The 16,031-nt window shown below is 38.6% G+C and overlaps 1 protein-coding gene and 1 pseudogene across 2 annotated transcripts; one reads left to right on the plus strand and one right to left on the minus strand.

Annotated features, from left to right (window-relative positions):
• Positions 1–924: 924 nt before the first annotated feature.
• LOC148872988 (NAC domain-containing protein 83-like) lies at positions 925–5,222 on the plus strand (annotated as a pseudogene).
• A 2,120-nt stretch (positions 5,223–7,342) lies between these two features.
• LOC148872989 (uncharacterized) lies at positions 7,343–15,726 on the minus strand. Of its 2 annotated transcripts, XM_088970253.1 has the most exons (4): positions 15,482–15,719; positions 14,827–14,947; positions 13,638–13,846; positions 7,343–7,637 (listed from the first exon to the last, which is right to left on the minus strand). In XM_088970253.1, the coding sequence occupies exons 3-4, from the start codon at positions 13,776–13,778 to the stop codon at positions 7,536–7,538; spliced, it is 243 nt and encodes an 80-aa protein (XP_088826379.1). In that variant the 5' UTR covers positions 13,779–13,846; positions 14,827–14,947; positions 15,482–15,719; the 3' UTR covers positions 7,343–7,535. The 2 variants fall into 2 exon arrangements, with proteins under 2 accessions (XP_088826379.1, XP_088826378.1); XM_088970252.1 differs by lacking the exon at positions 14,827–14,947 and having other exon boundaries at positions 15,482–15,726.
• Between the last annotated feature and the right edge of the window lie 305 nt (positions 15,727–16,031).

The raw sequence follows: 16,031 nt of genomic DNA on the forward strand, positions 1-16,031 counted from the left end.
GGCCTAAAGCCTTGGGCCGAGCTCGAACTCCAACGACGCAATGTTAAAGACCTTGCCTTCGTCATGGCCATTGCTGAACAACTTAGTTAACGGAGACTGTCGAATGACAATGGAAACAGATCAGCCAGCCCGCATACCACACATTCGAGTGGGGGAGATAGACAACCAAGTCCCCCAAAGGAGAAGCTACCCTTCAACCACAAACCAGTCGAGCACCACAAAGGGAAGCAGCCACAAGGAAGTCAAAGCTACTATGACAACAGATATCAAGGGAGACCAAGCCATCCTTCCACTTGCTACATTTGTGGGGAGGAGCACTTCACCAGGAATTGCCCAAAGCGAGCAAAGCTGAATGTCCTCATTGCCAAGCTAAGTGATGATGAGCAGAGTGATGGGGAACGGAGTACCCAGGCGCCAAGAGTGGGCGCCCTCCAACTTTTCAATGCCATGATGAAGAAAGGGGCTACCTCCAAACAGCCCTCATCAGTCAAGAGAGGATTGAGGTATGTTGATGTAACCATTGGTGGGAGGCCAACCAAGGCCTTAGTTGACACAGGAGCCACTCGTAACTTCATATCCATTGTAGAGGCCAAGAGACTTAATTTGGTCGTTTCCAAAGAGCTTGGTTAGCTCAAAGCAGTTAACACAAGTGCCAAACCTACTGAAGGCATGGCTCGCCGAGTAAGACTACAACTCGGCACCTGGGATGGAGAGATTGACCTCTCCATCGTCCATATAGATGATTTTGATATTGTCCTTGGAATGGACTTCATGATACAAGCAAAAGCGGCACCGGCGCCTCACCTTGACACCCTGATGATCTTGGATGAGCAGTCACCTTGCATGGTCAACATGATCGCCACAGCTAGCACCAAGAAGAAGCAAGTCTCTGCCTTGCAACTCTAACACCACCCTCAACTATTGATGGCAGAGAGATCTACAACCACCACCAATGCAACCAGAAGTGATCGTAGCAACTCCAGGAAGAAGTCAGCGCCAGCGCCAGCGTCAGTGCCAATGCCGCCACAACAACAACAGTGGAAGCCACCTTTACAGCAGAAGCCGCACACCCCCACAACTGGTGAGCCCAACAAAAGACCCAAGGCCGTGTCAAACTTTGCCCACATCTACTACCACAACCACCGGGGAGAGCGAGTGCCACCCAAGCCATTTAGGGACCACATTCACATCATCCCTCAAACGAAATACTATAGTAGCCCTATGAATCACCCTTGGGAAAAAATGCATGGGAACCAACACCCTAACAATCCAAAATACCATTTTGACCTAGCCTTGGCAACCAATTTTCCTACCACCATTAGGAACCATCCAAAATCCTACCTTGAAGCAGCCAGGCAGAGACTTAACTTAGGGACTAACCATAGGTTTTCCTACCATCAAGAACATCCACTAGCCATCTACCCAACCTCCTATCTGGGCCTTGGAAGAAACCCTGTTTGTGGAGCCGTCGAAGAACCTTCCTTCACCAACAACAAGTTTAAGCCTCAAGTAGAAGCTAGTCTTCGAGGACGAAGACTGAATTGAGTGGGGGAGACTGTAACAAGTGTTCTCTTCGCCACACCATCAAGTGCCAACCATCGTGCCTACAGCCACCACTCCAGTGTCCAAGTGTGTGTCATGGGTGGGCTATGCATGTACTTTTGTATTGAGGATTGCTAATGGAATTATTATAATACTGTAGTATGATTTTTCAACTTTTTTATGTTTCTTATTGTCACTCCCCCAAAAGCTTAAGGTACTCTTTGAGGGGAGGTAGGTAGTCGAATGAGCTCATAAGCGTGTAAAGGTTAAGCACGAGATCCCCTCGACATTGTACTGTGTGCTTGTACTTACCACTGATTATTGCAATACAAATAGACTTTTGCTAATTCGTGTGCCATATTGTTGCCTTTTTGTGTGTTTGTTTTGTTGTGTAGGCTTACTCGCCCCTTTCGAGTGCCGCACGGAGCCCCAACTATTATCCCCGTGACATTAGGATTGTTATTATATGGACGTGTGGGAGGAGAGAAATGGTAATCTTCAATGACAAAGAAAGGAGTATGGAGGCAGTTTGGGAGTGTATTTTTAATAGTGCTATACATTGGGTTAAAGCCTCAAACTTGTTCTTAGATTTCTCTATTGATGACTTATGGAGAAACTGGGGAGTTGTAGCTAGAAGTTTAATGCAAGGAACAAACCATTGGTATCTTAGGAACCTCCTGATGAAGGCTTTATTAAGTTGAACTTTGATGGTAGCAGCCTAGGGAACCTAGGTCCAACCGGTGTAGGAGGGGTCTTTAGGAATAATGAAGGACTCATTGTTGTTGTATTCTCAGGCCCGGTTGGAATAGGGGACTCAATTTTTGCAGAGTTTCAAGCAGTCTTGCAAGGAGTACAGATTGCGAGACAGCTAAATTTTGATAGATTGTTCATTGAAGTTGACTCTAAATTGATAATAGGGTGGCTGAAGGAACCAAAAACAGTGAGTTGGAAGTGCAACAAATTTATGAAAAAGTTCAAATGGCTAGTTTTGTGAAATGGGAAAGGCAGTTTGCAAATGGAATGGTTGATTATTTTGTGAAGATGGGGGTGTTTAAGTTTGAATTGTTCTTGGCTCAATTGTAACTTTGGTCATTGTAGAATGGGGTCGCACCTCACGTCCCTATTGGGATAGTTTGTGTTCAAAATCTTGATGCAATCCCTCTTTATTAATAAAATGCTGTCATTTATAAAAAAAAAATGGGTTCTTGAAAACACCTGTAAACATTTATATCAAATACCTAATGATACAATATAATAGGACATCACCTTCATTAAGTCTTCATCATTTTTCCAATCATCTCGTCATTCTCTCAAGGGGAGAGTTCCACTGAAAATCAAACTCCCTTTTGTCTTTCAGTTCCTGTCTCAGTTACATCTTGCTAGTATTCCTTCACCTCCTCCTCTTCCTTTGTATCAACCTTAGTCTTGGTAGCAGTTTTTTATCAAGCGAAGTAAGAAGGTGCCTCCTAATGTTGAATGTCCATCATAATTTGATCTCCCTAACTTAGGTAAACCTTGATCCTACACCTCTTGAGCTTCCTAATGTTTAAGTTATTGAACTTAATGTCCTGAATTCTGACATTGACCTTCCTATTGACATCTATAAGGAAAAGAGAAAATGTAGCAACTACCCTATGACTAACTATATTTCTTATTATGCTCTCTCACCCTCTTATTGTGTTAATACTTCTTCTATCTTTTTTGTTTTCATTCCCCCATGGTGTTACAAAAGTAATATAGTCACCTCATTGGAAGAAAACTATGAATCAAGAAATGGAGGCCCTTCTAAAGGATCAAACTTAGGAAATTGTTCTTTTCAAGGACTAGACTCCTATTGGATGCAAGTGAATGTACACTGTTAAACATAAGGTTGATGGCTCAATTAAGAGATAAAAGTCACAATTGATGGCCAAAGGGTACATTCAAAATTATGGCATTGATTATTAGAAAACTTTTTCTCCTTTGGCTAAAATGAATTATATTCGTGTGATTATATCTCTTGCCACCCACTATTCTTGGCCTTTATATCAAATAGATGTGAATAATGCATTCCTTAATGGGGACCTTCAAGAAAGATCTACCTCTAGGAGTAACCTTCCCCAATGGTGAAGGGAAAGTTTGTCGTCTGAAGATATCTCTATATGGGCTTAAACAATGTCCTAGAGCCTGGTTTGATTGGCTTAAAAATGCAATATTGAAGATTGCATTCTCTCAATCCCAAGTTTATCACACTTTGTTTATAAGAAGAGATGATGGTTGGATGATTATGTTGATGGCATTGTTGTAACTAGGGATAATATCTCCAAAATCACTCAGTTGAAATTCTTTCTTGCCTTTGAAATTTGAAACCAAGAACCTTTATCATCTCAAATATTTTCTTAGAATTGAAATTGCAAGATCAAAGGGGAATTCCCGATCAGTACCTTGTACTTAGGCTCGAGTGATAATTTGGTCCCCGAATTTTGAAATGCGACAATCCAGTACTCAAACTTTCAAGGTTAATTCAGTTTTTTGCCAATGTTTGGATGGTTGATAAAGGGAATTAAATGGCATTCGAAGGGCATTTTTGACTTTTCAAATGTCACTTAACAGCTGATTAACGGGCTGGTTAACGATAGGTATTGGATTGTCACATTTTGAAAGTTCGGGTACTGGATTGTTGCATTTTAAAGTTTGGGACCAAATTGTCACTCGAGCCAAAGTATAGGGTATTGATCGGGAATTTTCCCTTAAATATATCCTAAAATTTTAAAATGTACCAAGGTTTAAAAACTGGAATGGACACAACCGTTTTGGCCACTGGTTTCTTGGTCAAAAGGTCTAACCGTTCGATTCAAACAGATGGCCCGCTCTAATTTAAAAATAAAAAATAAAAAATAAAAAATAATTAAAATAAAAAACGGACAAAACCATTGTCTTGGTCGACGAATCGACCGCCCAGGTTAGTTTTTGCACGAGACAAGCCAAAGTATCCAAATGGGAATTGATCCAAACACGCAACTGGTTCTGTTTACTAGGCCACTGGCATAGACAAGCAAATTGTTGCTTCAAGAAGCAACCAAGTGGTGGGGATGAGAAAAACTCTTAGTTTTCTACATAGGGAAGCCTCCTCGTGGGTCTAGAACCGACTGAATCATGCATGAATATCGCCTCGTTCGCGCTAGAACAATACCTTGCATTATCCCACAGCGGAAGAACTCGACCTAAGTGAGTTTCCGTTTATACTTGTGCATATATTTGACTCCATGCCACTGTAACTAAACAGAATACAGACCATATAATTCAGCTAAGTTAATAGGTAAATTGGAATCAAGCCATCTTTTCTTAGTAATTGAACCAGAGCTCTTCAGTGACAGTTTAGCACTAAATTATTCGTTTGTTTTATTCCCCGCAGAATTCCATGATGCAGATGGAAGATTGGGTACTCTGTCGCATATTTCTGAAGAGAAGAAATACCAATAATATTGACGACATCTCCCAACACTACAAGAACAGAGTGCGGAATCCGGTGGTTGCTAGGCCTAGTTTCATTGATTTCATGATGAAGGATAGGAACAATTCAACTCCTTCATCTTCAGGGTTCAAGTGGGATCACCGAAGTCTGTTCTAGTGATTCCAACCACGACGAAAGGAGTAGTTGTAATAGTAGCTTTTCCTCTCCTTGTATAAGAGATACATGAAACGTTTTGCATTGAGCTTTATGAGTTTCAATGATAATCTCCAATCCAAGTATTAACTTCAAATTGTCCATCGTTTCTGTCATCTCATGTTGCCCACTGTTGAAGAAATTGAACTCGATAGTATTGAGGAAATCTAGAGACTAAATGATGTTGGAATTGAAAGTTCTGTAAGCAGAAGCAATCCCTTAACTAAAATCGGCAACATTTTCCTACGTGCATTTGGACCTGTGCCTAATAGGGGTGTCAATGGACCGGTTTTGGGTTGGACTCCATCCAAATCAAAATCCATTTGGACAGATTGGATGGACCAATAAGACATTGAATTTGAATGGACCAATATAACATATTGAATTGGACCTGGTCCGTCCATAATGAATTTATATTGGATTGAGCCAATATCTGGTCCATTGATAGAAGATAAGAACATAGTTGTCAATGGACCAGGTTTGAGTTGAAATCAATCTAAATTAAGGAATTTGAACAGATTGAACAGTTTCTGGACCGGTCCAAAATGGTCCAAAATATTCATTGGACTGGATTGGACCAGGACCATTTGTAATGGACTCACATTGAACTGGACCGGATTGGAGCAAATCCAGTCCAATTGACACCCCTAGTGCCTAATACCCAAATAATTAAAAGCATCTGAGAGGGAAGAGAGAAATATTCTGTTACTCGATAATCTAGACAGAAATATTAAAAGGCAAATGATTATATTAGAAAAGACAAAAAAAAAAGAAAAATAGTAAAGAGAAACAGAGAGAAAGAGAGACTTCCAAAGAAGGGAAAGACTAAAGGGCAATATCTATCATAGCTTTGTCAAAAGAGATCTCTTTTGAGCTAGCACAAGAAGTGAACTTTAATGTGAGAATCTCCTATACATGTATGGGCTTTCCTTCTTCCTCCTTCCACTATGGAAAAAGCAAAAAAAAATCACAGTGAAAGTCCTAATGATGGGTTCTCTAGTACCTTGGAGCCCATTCAATAACTAATTTTGCAATACTAACTGCACTTTAGTTTTGAACAAGATTAGACACTTGAAAATTGTCATAGTATGAATTGAAAAAGATGATTAAGATCATAGATCAGTAGATCACCCCTTGAAATCTGCTGTTGCTCAGATCATCTTGCTGAGCCCAACCAAAGGGCTTCCAAGTTCAAACAATCAAACCCAACCCCCATTGAATATTATAAGCCACTTGCATAGCATACAGTATGGGCAACATGGGTGGTTCCCTTTCAAGGTTGCCCTCTGTACAAATGGAACCGGTGGAAATTGGGGAGTCAATTTCATTTTTGGCCTATAATTCAATTTATACTTGGTAGTCAGATTCCAATACTAGCAAGGGATGTTGGATCTGACAACTCAACCTTTCAGCAGATTGAACTACACTGAATTGGCCAATTGGACGGGCGGAATTCTTATCATTCAGTTGATTTGAAATTAATCTAATACTTCACACTGAATAAACTAGAAACGCTTATACATTACAACTTTGCCCCATCAATCATGTTCACATTTTCATGTCCATGATGGAAACAAGGAGAAGGCTTTGATAATATAATATCCATGTAATATTTCTTCCAAGAATCAGAACAAAATTTCTAAGTTTATACGACGTGTTCTTAAATCGTAAAAATGTCGCCATTGAAAGGGAATTATTTGCTTTGCTTCAAGGTGGGAGGATGTGAAGCTGCCGTTTGGATCGTAAACCTGCCCGTAATAATGCAAAAGGGTAGATCAAAATCCACCAATTCCATACACAACATAAAATTAATCATCCCAAAACAAACCTAGTTACATGAACATAGCCATGAAATGCTTTGAATATTTCTGAGTTGGTAGAAGAATTACCCCAAAGAATTCAGAGGCTCCTCAGTCCCCACAAGCGCCCCACAGCACATCCCCTCCGTGCATTGGGAACATCTCCCGTAATTGTCATGGGAAGATATTCCCAATGCACGAGGGGATGTGCTGTGGGGCGCTTGTGGGCGGTGCCACGTCAGAAGCCCACTGAACTCTTTCTCAATCATAATCCCAGTGAACTTCATCCAGCCCAACTTTCAGATGCACCAATTAGAAAGAAACTTTTCACAATTGAACAAGCGCTAGCAATCAATACCCAAAACATTAAAAGGTTAATTTCATTCATACTAAATAAGGGCATCACTGTTGCAAAGCCCTTTCAGTTCTAGTGGGTAAAAGAGTACAACCGTCCCTTGATAGGCTCAGTCTTACGACGATCTCCACAAGAAACTTGGAATCGCCAAAGCCCACACTTCAGGCTCATCTGGTGTTGTCACTCATTTCTGCTAAGGTTGCAAGGTGCAATCTTTCTTGGATATTCCAGTAGCACCAGCAGTTGAAGCTTCTGAAGGAGGTGGTTCAGCACAAGCCTTCAAGACAGCCTCATTCTGCAGAGAAATGCATGTTAAGATAGTAACCCTTCGGATGGTGATCGAAACCATAACAGAGTTCTTCAAAGCAAAAATAAAAAAAATAAAATAAAAATAAAAATGTCTACACATCTAGTTCAAAACTTCTGAATACAAAATACTGTGCTTGCAAGTATGTCTGAATCTTGAATTTCTACATGAATACGAATATCATAACATCCACCTTAAATGCATGCAGTAATAACTGGACAGAGCATATAAACTGATACGATGGAGCCTTGGTAATAAAGGGGTCTAAGATAAAATAGCTGCCCCTCGAGTGAATGGACTGAAGAATACTGTAATAAATTTGCAACTCTTAAATCCAGAAAGCAGAACCGAAAGGAATAAAAATTGACACCAAGATCAGGAAATAAGATTGCTGATACACTACAAACAAAAAGAATAAAAATTGACACCGGGATCAGGAAATAAGATTGCTGATGCACTAGCAACAAAAGGGCCAACAAGGGAAAATCTGTTAACAGGGGTGACAAGAGGAGCCAGGCACTAGGGTTAATTTACTACACTTTTTGGGGTATCTTGATGCATTAATAATAATGTTCTTAGCTGATGACAAAAAAAGGAAGAATGACTGATAAAATACAATTAGGAACAAAGTCATCTGAAGGGACCTAGGAATAGCCACAATAGGTGATAAAATGAGAAAAAGGAGAATACAGGGTCTGGTCATGTGCATAGGAGACCACCTACAGCACCTATAGAGAAAAGGCAATCAGTTACAAGTTGAAGGGGCTATGTAATGTAGTAGGATCATGGAAATACAAAGAGTTGCAAAGCTTGCAATGGAGCTCAGGACAGCATATGCTGTTGACTCCAAGATCAGCCAAGGCTATATACCTTAGTTCAGTGCTCAGTACGTGATTGTACAAACTCATTATACATACTTCAATAATAACTGTTACTGATAAGTGATAAAAGAAGAAAAGGGAATCCTATATGCAGACACGATAGTATTTATTTACCTAAGAGAAGTCCTCATTTAAAATATACCAAGTAATAGAGAAGAGAAAGAGAAGAAATAGGGAAACAAATACCATCACAAGAAAGCATCGTGCTCTCTTGCTAGGTGGATAAAGCAAGAATTCGGATCTGATATAGCGAAAGAAAGGGAAACAGAAAAGTTTCATATGTAAAATATACAAGTAATGGAGAAGAAAGATCAGACTATTTGGGGTGGGGATGGGGAGTAGGAAAAAAAACCCAAGAACAAAAATCCTTGGCATCATACAAGCTTCACTAAGTTTGCTGGAAACAAGTCCCTAGGCCAAGGAGGAATGGAGGACTGGGTTTAGGACACATCGAGGAAAGAAATGTTGCCCTTCTTGGGAAATGGATATGGAGATACCCCCTTCAGCCCGAAGCTTTACAGACTGCAGTCATAAACAGTAAGTATGGGAGGGATGCCAATGGTTGGGATGGCAAGGTCCACTTGTCCCGGGTAAAAGCAACAAACCCTTGGAAAGGTATTTCCTCTACCTATTCTATTTTCATTGCTTTTGTTAGATATCAGGTAGGAAATGAGAACAAAGTTAAGTTTTGGACTGACCTCTGGTGGGGAGAGTATTCCCTTGCACTCTCTTTCCCTAGAATTTTCTGCTTATCACAAATCCAAGATGCCTCAGTTTCCACTTGCCTAAGCTACTATCCCTCAGGAATCAATTGGAACTTGAACTTAAGAAGGCCACTGAGAGAGGTAGAACTTGCAGAAATAACTGTTCTTGTAAACCCTCTAAGTGAGGCCTACATCTCCCCCACAACCCCCAACCTTCGGATTTGGAATCCTAACCCAAATGGCAAGTTCACTACCAACTCCTACTTTAAGGCTCTAGTTTCAGATGGCCAGCCAAGAAGGTCTGGACTTCCCACATTCCCCCTAGAGTATCCTTATTCATTTGGGAGGCCTGTCTAAGGAAACTAAACACCCATGATGTGTTACAAAAGAAGCTCAAAGACGGGTGTATTTCTCCTCATGTTTGCTCCCTCTGCCTCAATAGCGGCAAGACAGCAGACCACCTATTTCTGCACTGCCCAATAATAAGGAAAATCTAGTGTTCATTTCTCAGTCTAGTGGGACCCAACTGGGTTCTCCCAGAACAAGTTATGGACCTTTTGCAACAGTGGCAATGCAGAGGCCTTGAAAGTAGGGGCAATATTTATTGGAGTACGGTGACCCATGCAGTGATGTTGGGGGTCTGGGAAGAAAGAAATAAGAGAACCTTTGAAAACAAAGCCAGAAACATTGAGGACCTAATCTCTCATATTACCTTCCTCTGCAACAATTGGGCTTTAAACTCTGAAGTTTTCAAAGGTATTTCCTTGAATGATCTGCAGAAAAAACTCAACTGAAATCCTCTATACTTCACAGTTTTGGTCCTACTCAAACTTCCTGTCCTAGGGAGGAAAACCATATAACTCTATGTTTTGATGGAAGCGCTCAAGGATCCACAGGTAAAGCTGGAATTGGAGGAGTAATCCGTGGGAGTGGGGCAGTGTCCTTTAGGTTTACAGTGGTCCGATCGGGAGAGCTGATGCCACTAAGGCACAGATCTCAGCTGCCCTCACAGGCCTCCGCTACGTCAAAATGTTAGGCCTTTCCTCTTTATCTATCAAGGGTGACTCAGCTAACACAATAAAGTGGTTACGACAGAAGACTGGAGGTCCCTGGAGGCTTGTACATCTACTGACTGAAGCCAGAGACATTTTAAATTCCCTGAATGTAAAGCTAGTTTGGATCCCTAGGGAACTAAACATTATAGCTGGCAGCCTAGCCAAATCTGGAGCCCATAGAGCAAATCTGTTTTCTGATGTTTCTCTGCCAGTGTAATTCTGTTCCAGCCTTCTAAGGCCTTGTCTTTGTTAACTTTTCTCAGTTAACTATTAATTAAAAAAATCTCTGTTAACCTTTCTCAAAAAAGCAAAACAATCTTCAAACTATTTCATTCCATTATTCATGGCACCATAAAAGTTTTTTCACAGCTTCAGAAAATAAAATAAAAGTTTTATTACAAAGATTATATTTATATACTCAAAATTAGGGCTTGAATCTCCCTTCACAGACTCCAATTTAGAGTAAAAAGTTAACCAAAAACTTCTAATTTAACCAAGACAAAGGTAAAAACCATATATAGAAGCTCTAATATAGATTATACCTCATAAAACAACTCTAACTAATACCCCACTTCTAATCTTAACAAACAAAAAATAACCAAGATAGACCCCTCAAGCTAGAAAGACTCAGCTCCTGTTTTCTGTTAGTCAAATGGCCATAACTCTCTCTCAAAAGAGGTCAAATTTAAAAGATGTTAGGCACAGGATATGTGATTAAAAACCTACTTAGTCACCAAAATCAAGTCAAAGTGACAAGTTTTGCGCCCTGAAAAATAGGTGAAAGATAAGTGATGTTCTTCCAACTTCTCAAGTTTCTAAAAACTGTCCAATGTGACTTCAAATTAATTTGACTCTTTAAGACAACTAACCATATTGCTATAAAACCAACAAATAGAATTTAACTTAAAAACTGAGCTTTACCAAAACTTGGAACACCCAAAAAATTACAAAGTTTATTCATCCATGTTTTTTCCTTATTTCACATCTACATCAGGAAACTACTCAAAACTGAGCTTAACAACTTGGAAGGAGACACAACAGTACCGTTACTTAAGAGCATGCTTTGACCTACTAGAAATGAAATCATCACCATAGTTGTCAAGGTGTTTACATAATTCTAGGCAACTGTAGAGTGCCTAGTCACTTAGTTGCTTTTTTTTTTTTGGGGGGGGGGGGGGGAGGGGTGAATAACTTAGTTGCTTAGGTGGGCACCTAGGCATTGGAATTATTACAAGGAAAATTTTTATCAGAAAGGAAAAACTAAATTTTAGGTTAGTTAATTAATCTTACATGCCAATTAACAATGCATATAAGAAATCATTTCTTACTACTTCAACCGATGTCCTTTTCGGCCTACCCCTAGCCCATCTAGCCCCTTCAACTTGTAAAAGATCACTTCTTACAGGTGTTGTTGATGATCTTCTATGCACATGACTAAACCATCTTAATCTACTTCATTTTATCACCAATTGGAGCATCTCCTAGGTTCCTTCAAATGACTTCATTTCTGATCCTATCCTTTCTAGTTTTCCACTCATCCATCTCGGCATACACATTTCTGCCACACTCACTTTTTGTACATATTTCTTGATTGCCCAGCATTCTAGTCCATACAGCATAGTTGGCCTTCCAACTGTTTTATAAAATTTTCCTTTGAATCTAAGTGGTATTCACCTATAACATAAAACACAGGATGCACCCCCTCCTTTTTGCTATCCTCTTCAATCTCTCCCTTGTTTGCTTTTTTTTTTTCTTTTTTGTTTTTTTGACAACTTTCAATCTCTCCCTTCTTATGAATTGTCAAACCAACGTACTGGAAAAGGCCACATTTAGTTACCTCTTGGTCTCCAATCCTAGGTGTACCCTGACTTGCACTCCTATTATTTTTTTTTATGAATGAATGGTATTTTATTAAATAGAGACAGAAATAGTACAAGCATGAAGCACCCTAAGAGGAGGCACGAGGTGTTACCTCCCCTTAAAGGTGGTTACAAACATAACAAGTCATCTTATCAATAAGTTAAATAAATCAATAACCTAGAAAAGTGTCTTACATACAACAAGCTTCTAAGTAGGGGTATGATCATGGACAATGTCAGTTGTCTTTGTTCCTGTGCCGAGGAGACAACAAATCATATTTTTCTACACTGTCCCTTTAAGAGAGGGACGCTTAATCCCTCAATCCATCCATAGTTTCTTGCTGGATTGGCAGCTGATGAACTTGGGAAAGAGAGGGTAGGTTGTGTGGGGTTTAATCCCTGTGGCAGTTTTTTGGTGTACATGGTATGAAAGAAATGCCAAGATCTTTGAGAGTTCTTCTTCAGGTCAAGAAGTCCAATGGGATATAAAAAGGAGGTTGTGTTCCTGACTGACAATTCACAACGATTCCAGATGGTTGTCATACAGAGGTCTTTTAATAAAGATATATTGTTGTCTTGTTGGTTTTATCCATTCTGTTTTTGTGTGGTATATTCCAATGTACATGGGCTTGATGTACATGGCTTATATTTGTATCTATCTTTCTTTTCGTCATTGAAATCGATATGTTACTTTCTCAAAAAAAAATTCAACATTTCATACATAACAATATTTCATACACAACAATATAACATAACAAGTATTTAATAGAGCATTTGCATGCCAGAAACAGAAAAATCTTTATCCATATCTTATTTATTTCTTTTTCTATTCTTGAAATTTTTGGATCTTTTTATGTTTTTATGGTAGAACCCTTAGGACAAGGCTTAGATGAGGAGGAGGAGGAGGAGGAGAAGGACAATTAGGATGTATTAATACAATATTAACAATATGAAGAGGTACCAGCTCGTGCCTCTCCTTCGACAGGCTGTTTTGTAATTTCATTCTGATTATTATGGATAAATTATCAATCATTTATCAAAAAAAAAAAATATTAACAATATGAAGAAATAGTAACAAAATTACAATAAGTCATACACCTTGCAATTTTTGTCACCTAAATGAATGCCTTTTAATATAACTCATGGCACCAATGCATTACAAAAATATACAAAAATAGTAACAATATGAAGAAATAGTAACAAAACTACAATAAGTCATACATCAATGCATTACAAAAAAAATATCCAGAAAAAAATGAACAAAGCGTGTATGAAGTCATTTGGATTTTGATATCCACTTTCCGATCCAACAGAACTTACCAATTTAAAATCCTAATTCATTTAACACTTGGTCCACATGATAAGATTCAGGTCTCCAATATATGGTGCATTTGCATCTATAAAGATCGCTGAATATCCAATTAAATAAAATAAATAAAACCCTAAACCCTAGTTTTTTGTATAGAGAGAGAAAGAAAAGGGGGGAGACCTGCCAAACCCGGAGAAGCCTCTTCTTGGCGTTGGCTTTTCTGGTGCAAGTAAGCTTGATTCTCTTCCAAACCAGACCTCCCGAGTCATGTTTCTTCACTATTTCTAGCACCCTCGTCGCCCAGAACGCTCCTCCTGGCATCTTCGTCTTTCACTCTCTCCGTTTTTCTACTATCCTAGGTGGCGTTTGATAAATTTGATATCTGAAGTCTGAAAAGTCAAAAAGATATTAAAAGTGTCTGAAATTTGAAAAGAGGCATAGATGCTTTAGGTTGTTCCAGTGATTTAAAAGGCGCGCCTCAAGCGCACAGGCAAGGCACATTTTGGAGTATGAGCCTTGCCCAGGTCCTAGGCGCACCTCTTTCAAAAGGCGCACACCTGGAATAGAATCAAGAATGCAATATGTTTTACATCACATTAACTACTTGAAGCAATGCAATTAAGGAAAAAAAAGAGATTGTGGGTTTTACATGCTTGAAAATGCTTTATATGTTTGCTTTTATTTTTAAATTTTCATTTGAATACACTTTACATGTTATGTTTATGTATTTTAATTTTAAACAATAGGTTTTTAACATCATTTATTTTAATTTATGTTTTAAATTTTTTGCTATTTTTAAAATTTTTTTGGCATTTTTTGGAAATTTCTGACTTTTTTCTATTTTTTAGCTTTTTTTGTAATTTTGTGCCTTTATTAAAAAGGCGCGCGCCTTGCCTTGCGCCTCAGGCGCAAATTGGCCCTTGCGCTTTTTTTGCGCCTTGCGCTTTTAAAACACTGGGTTGTTCGTGTTGGATCAAACCTTTAAGATCTGAAATTCCCTGACTTTACTAATTTACCCCTAGAATAGACTTTTTGGTAATTCTGAGTTCAATTTGTACTATTTCATATAAAATAAGGTTGTTCGTGTTGGATCAAACCTTTAACATCTGAAATTCCTTGATTTTACTAATTACCCCTAGAATAAACTTTTTGATAATTATGAGTTCAATTTGTACTATTTCATATAAGATAATTTATCAAATTCAAAATATTATTTAATAATTAATAATAAATAAAATAATTAATAATTAATAAAAATTAATAAAATAATTAATAACTAATAACTAATAAAAAATATTGAAATAATTAACACTAATAAAGATTAAAATAATTAATAAAAAATAATGAAATTAATAACTAATACGCAGACCTGTTCATGGGTCGGGCAAGGCTGGGCCGGGCCGAGCCTGAATCCTGACCAAACTGTAATACCTTCAGTCACCAACGGTTGTCCCTACAAATTTCATTCTACTTTCTGCCATGGAAGTTTCCTACAAAAGTCAAATTAATTTCTGCCATTGATGTTACAATAATTTCCTTGTGGAACAAGAACAGGTAAGACCTACTGTCACGAAGATACTCTATCAGGCAAAGCTGCAAAGTCTAAATTTCTCAGGAAAAAAAAAAATCAATAGTTCAAGCCTCCTGTTGATCAGTTTTATATGAGAAATAATTTTTCTTGGAGTTTTTCTCCTGTTGAACGATTTATTAACTTATGAGTTATGACAAATAAAAACTAATGATCAAACCGTTGATCTTTCAGAGTTAGAATGACAGTCTAAAAACAGAGTTCATCGCGGCTGAATCAAATGAACCTACACACTAAGAGAACAAAACTAACATAAACTCAAAATCAAATGACCTAATAGAAGGAAAATAAATGAAAGCGCGGTCGCTACTCGCTACTACCTGAGATCAACTAACAGAAACTCAAAAACTCAAAAAAAAATAAAAGAGCTCAGATCGCTGGCTGTGTGAGAGAGAGGGAGAGAGAGAGAGAGGACCTAATCGGCGGTCGCTACTACCTGAGATGAGATCGCCGACTTCCACTGTTAGTCTAATACGTTGCCGCCGCGCCGGAGAATGATAAAAATGATGAGAGGACCTAATTGCTGGATCACTACAACCTGAGTTCGCCGGAGATGGAAAGAATGGCTGCCGCTGCTATGTTCGTCGCCGACTCGCAGAGATCGCTGGTTCGTTGAGTGAGAAGTGAGAAAAGGTATCCGAGGAAGAGAGTTAGGGTTAAGGAATTATACAAAATAATTATATATTTTAGGGAAAATTCGTGATGAGTATATGTACTTTGGCTCGCGTGACAATTTGGTCCTCGAATTATCCGAACTTTTAAAATTTTACAATTTAGTATCCGAACTTTCAAAATATAACAATCCAGTATCTGTTTAACGGGTTTGTTAATCAGCGTTAAGTGACATTTGAAAAATCAAAAATATTCTAAGAATGCCATTTAATTCTCTTTATCAATCATCCAAACATTGACAAGAAAATGAAGAGTCCCAAATTCTAGATTCTTCTACACAATCATCAACTTTTTTGAATAGAAGACGCTAGGAT

Source organism: Nelumbo lutea, chromosome 2 (genome assembly GCF_056320005.1).
Source record: "Nelumbo lutea isolate HS-2025 chromosome 2, American lotus-T2T, whole genome shotgun sequence".
NCBI classification, from domain to species: domain Eukaryota; kingdom Viridiplantae; phylum Streptophyta; class Magnoliopsida; order Proteales; family Nelumbonaceae; genus Nelumbo; species Nelumbo lutea.

Bases quoted from the DNA above. Each gene is read 5' to 3' on its own strand.
- LOC148872989 (XM_088970252.1), bottom strand. From the start codon at position 13,778: ATGCCAGGAGGAGCGTTCTGGGCGACGAGGGTGCTAGAAATAGTGAAG. The intron at 7,638-13,637 runs GTCTCCCCCCTT...ATTTCTCTGCAG, and splicing joins GGCTTCTCCGGGTTTGGCAG to AATGAGGCTGTCTTGAAGGC.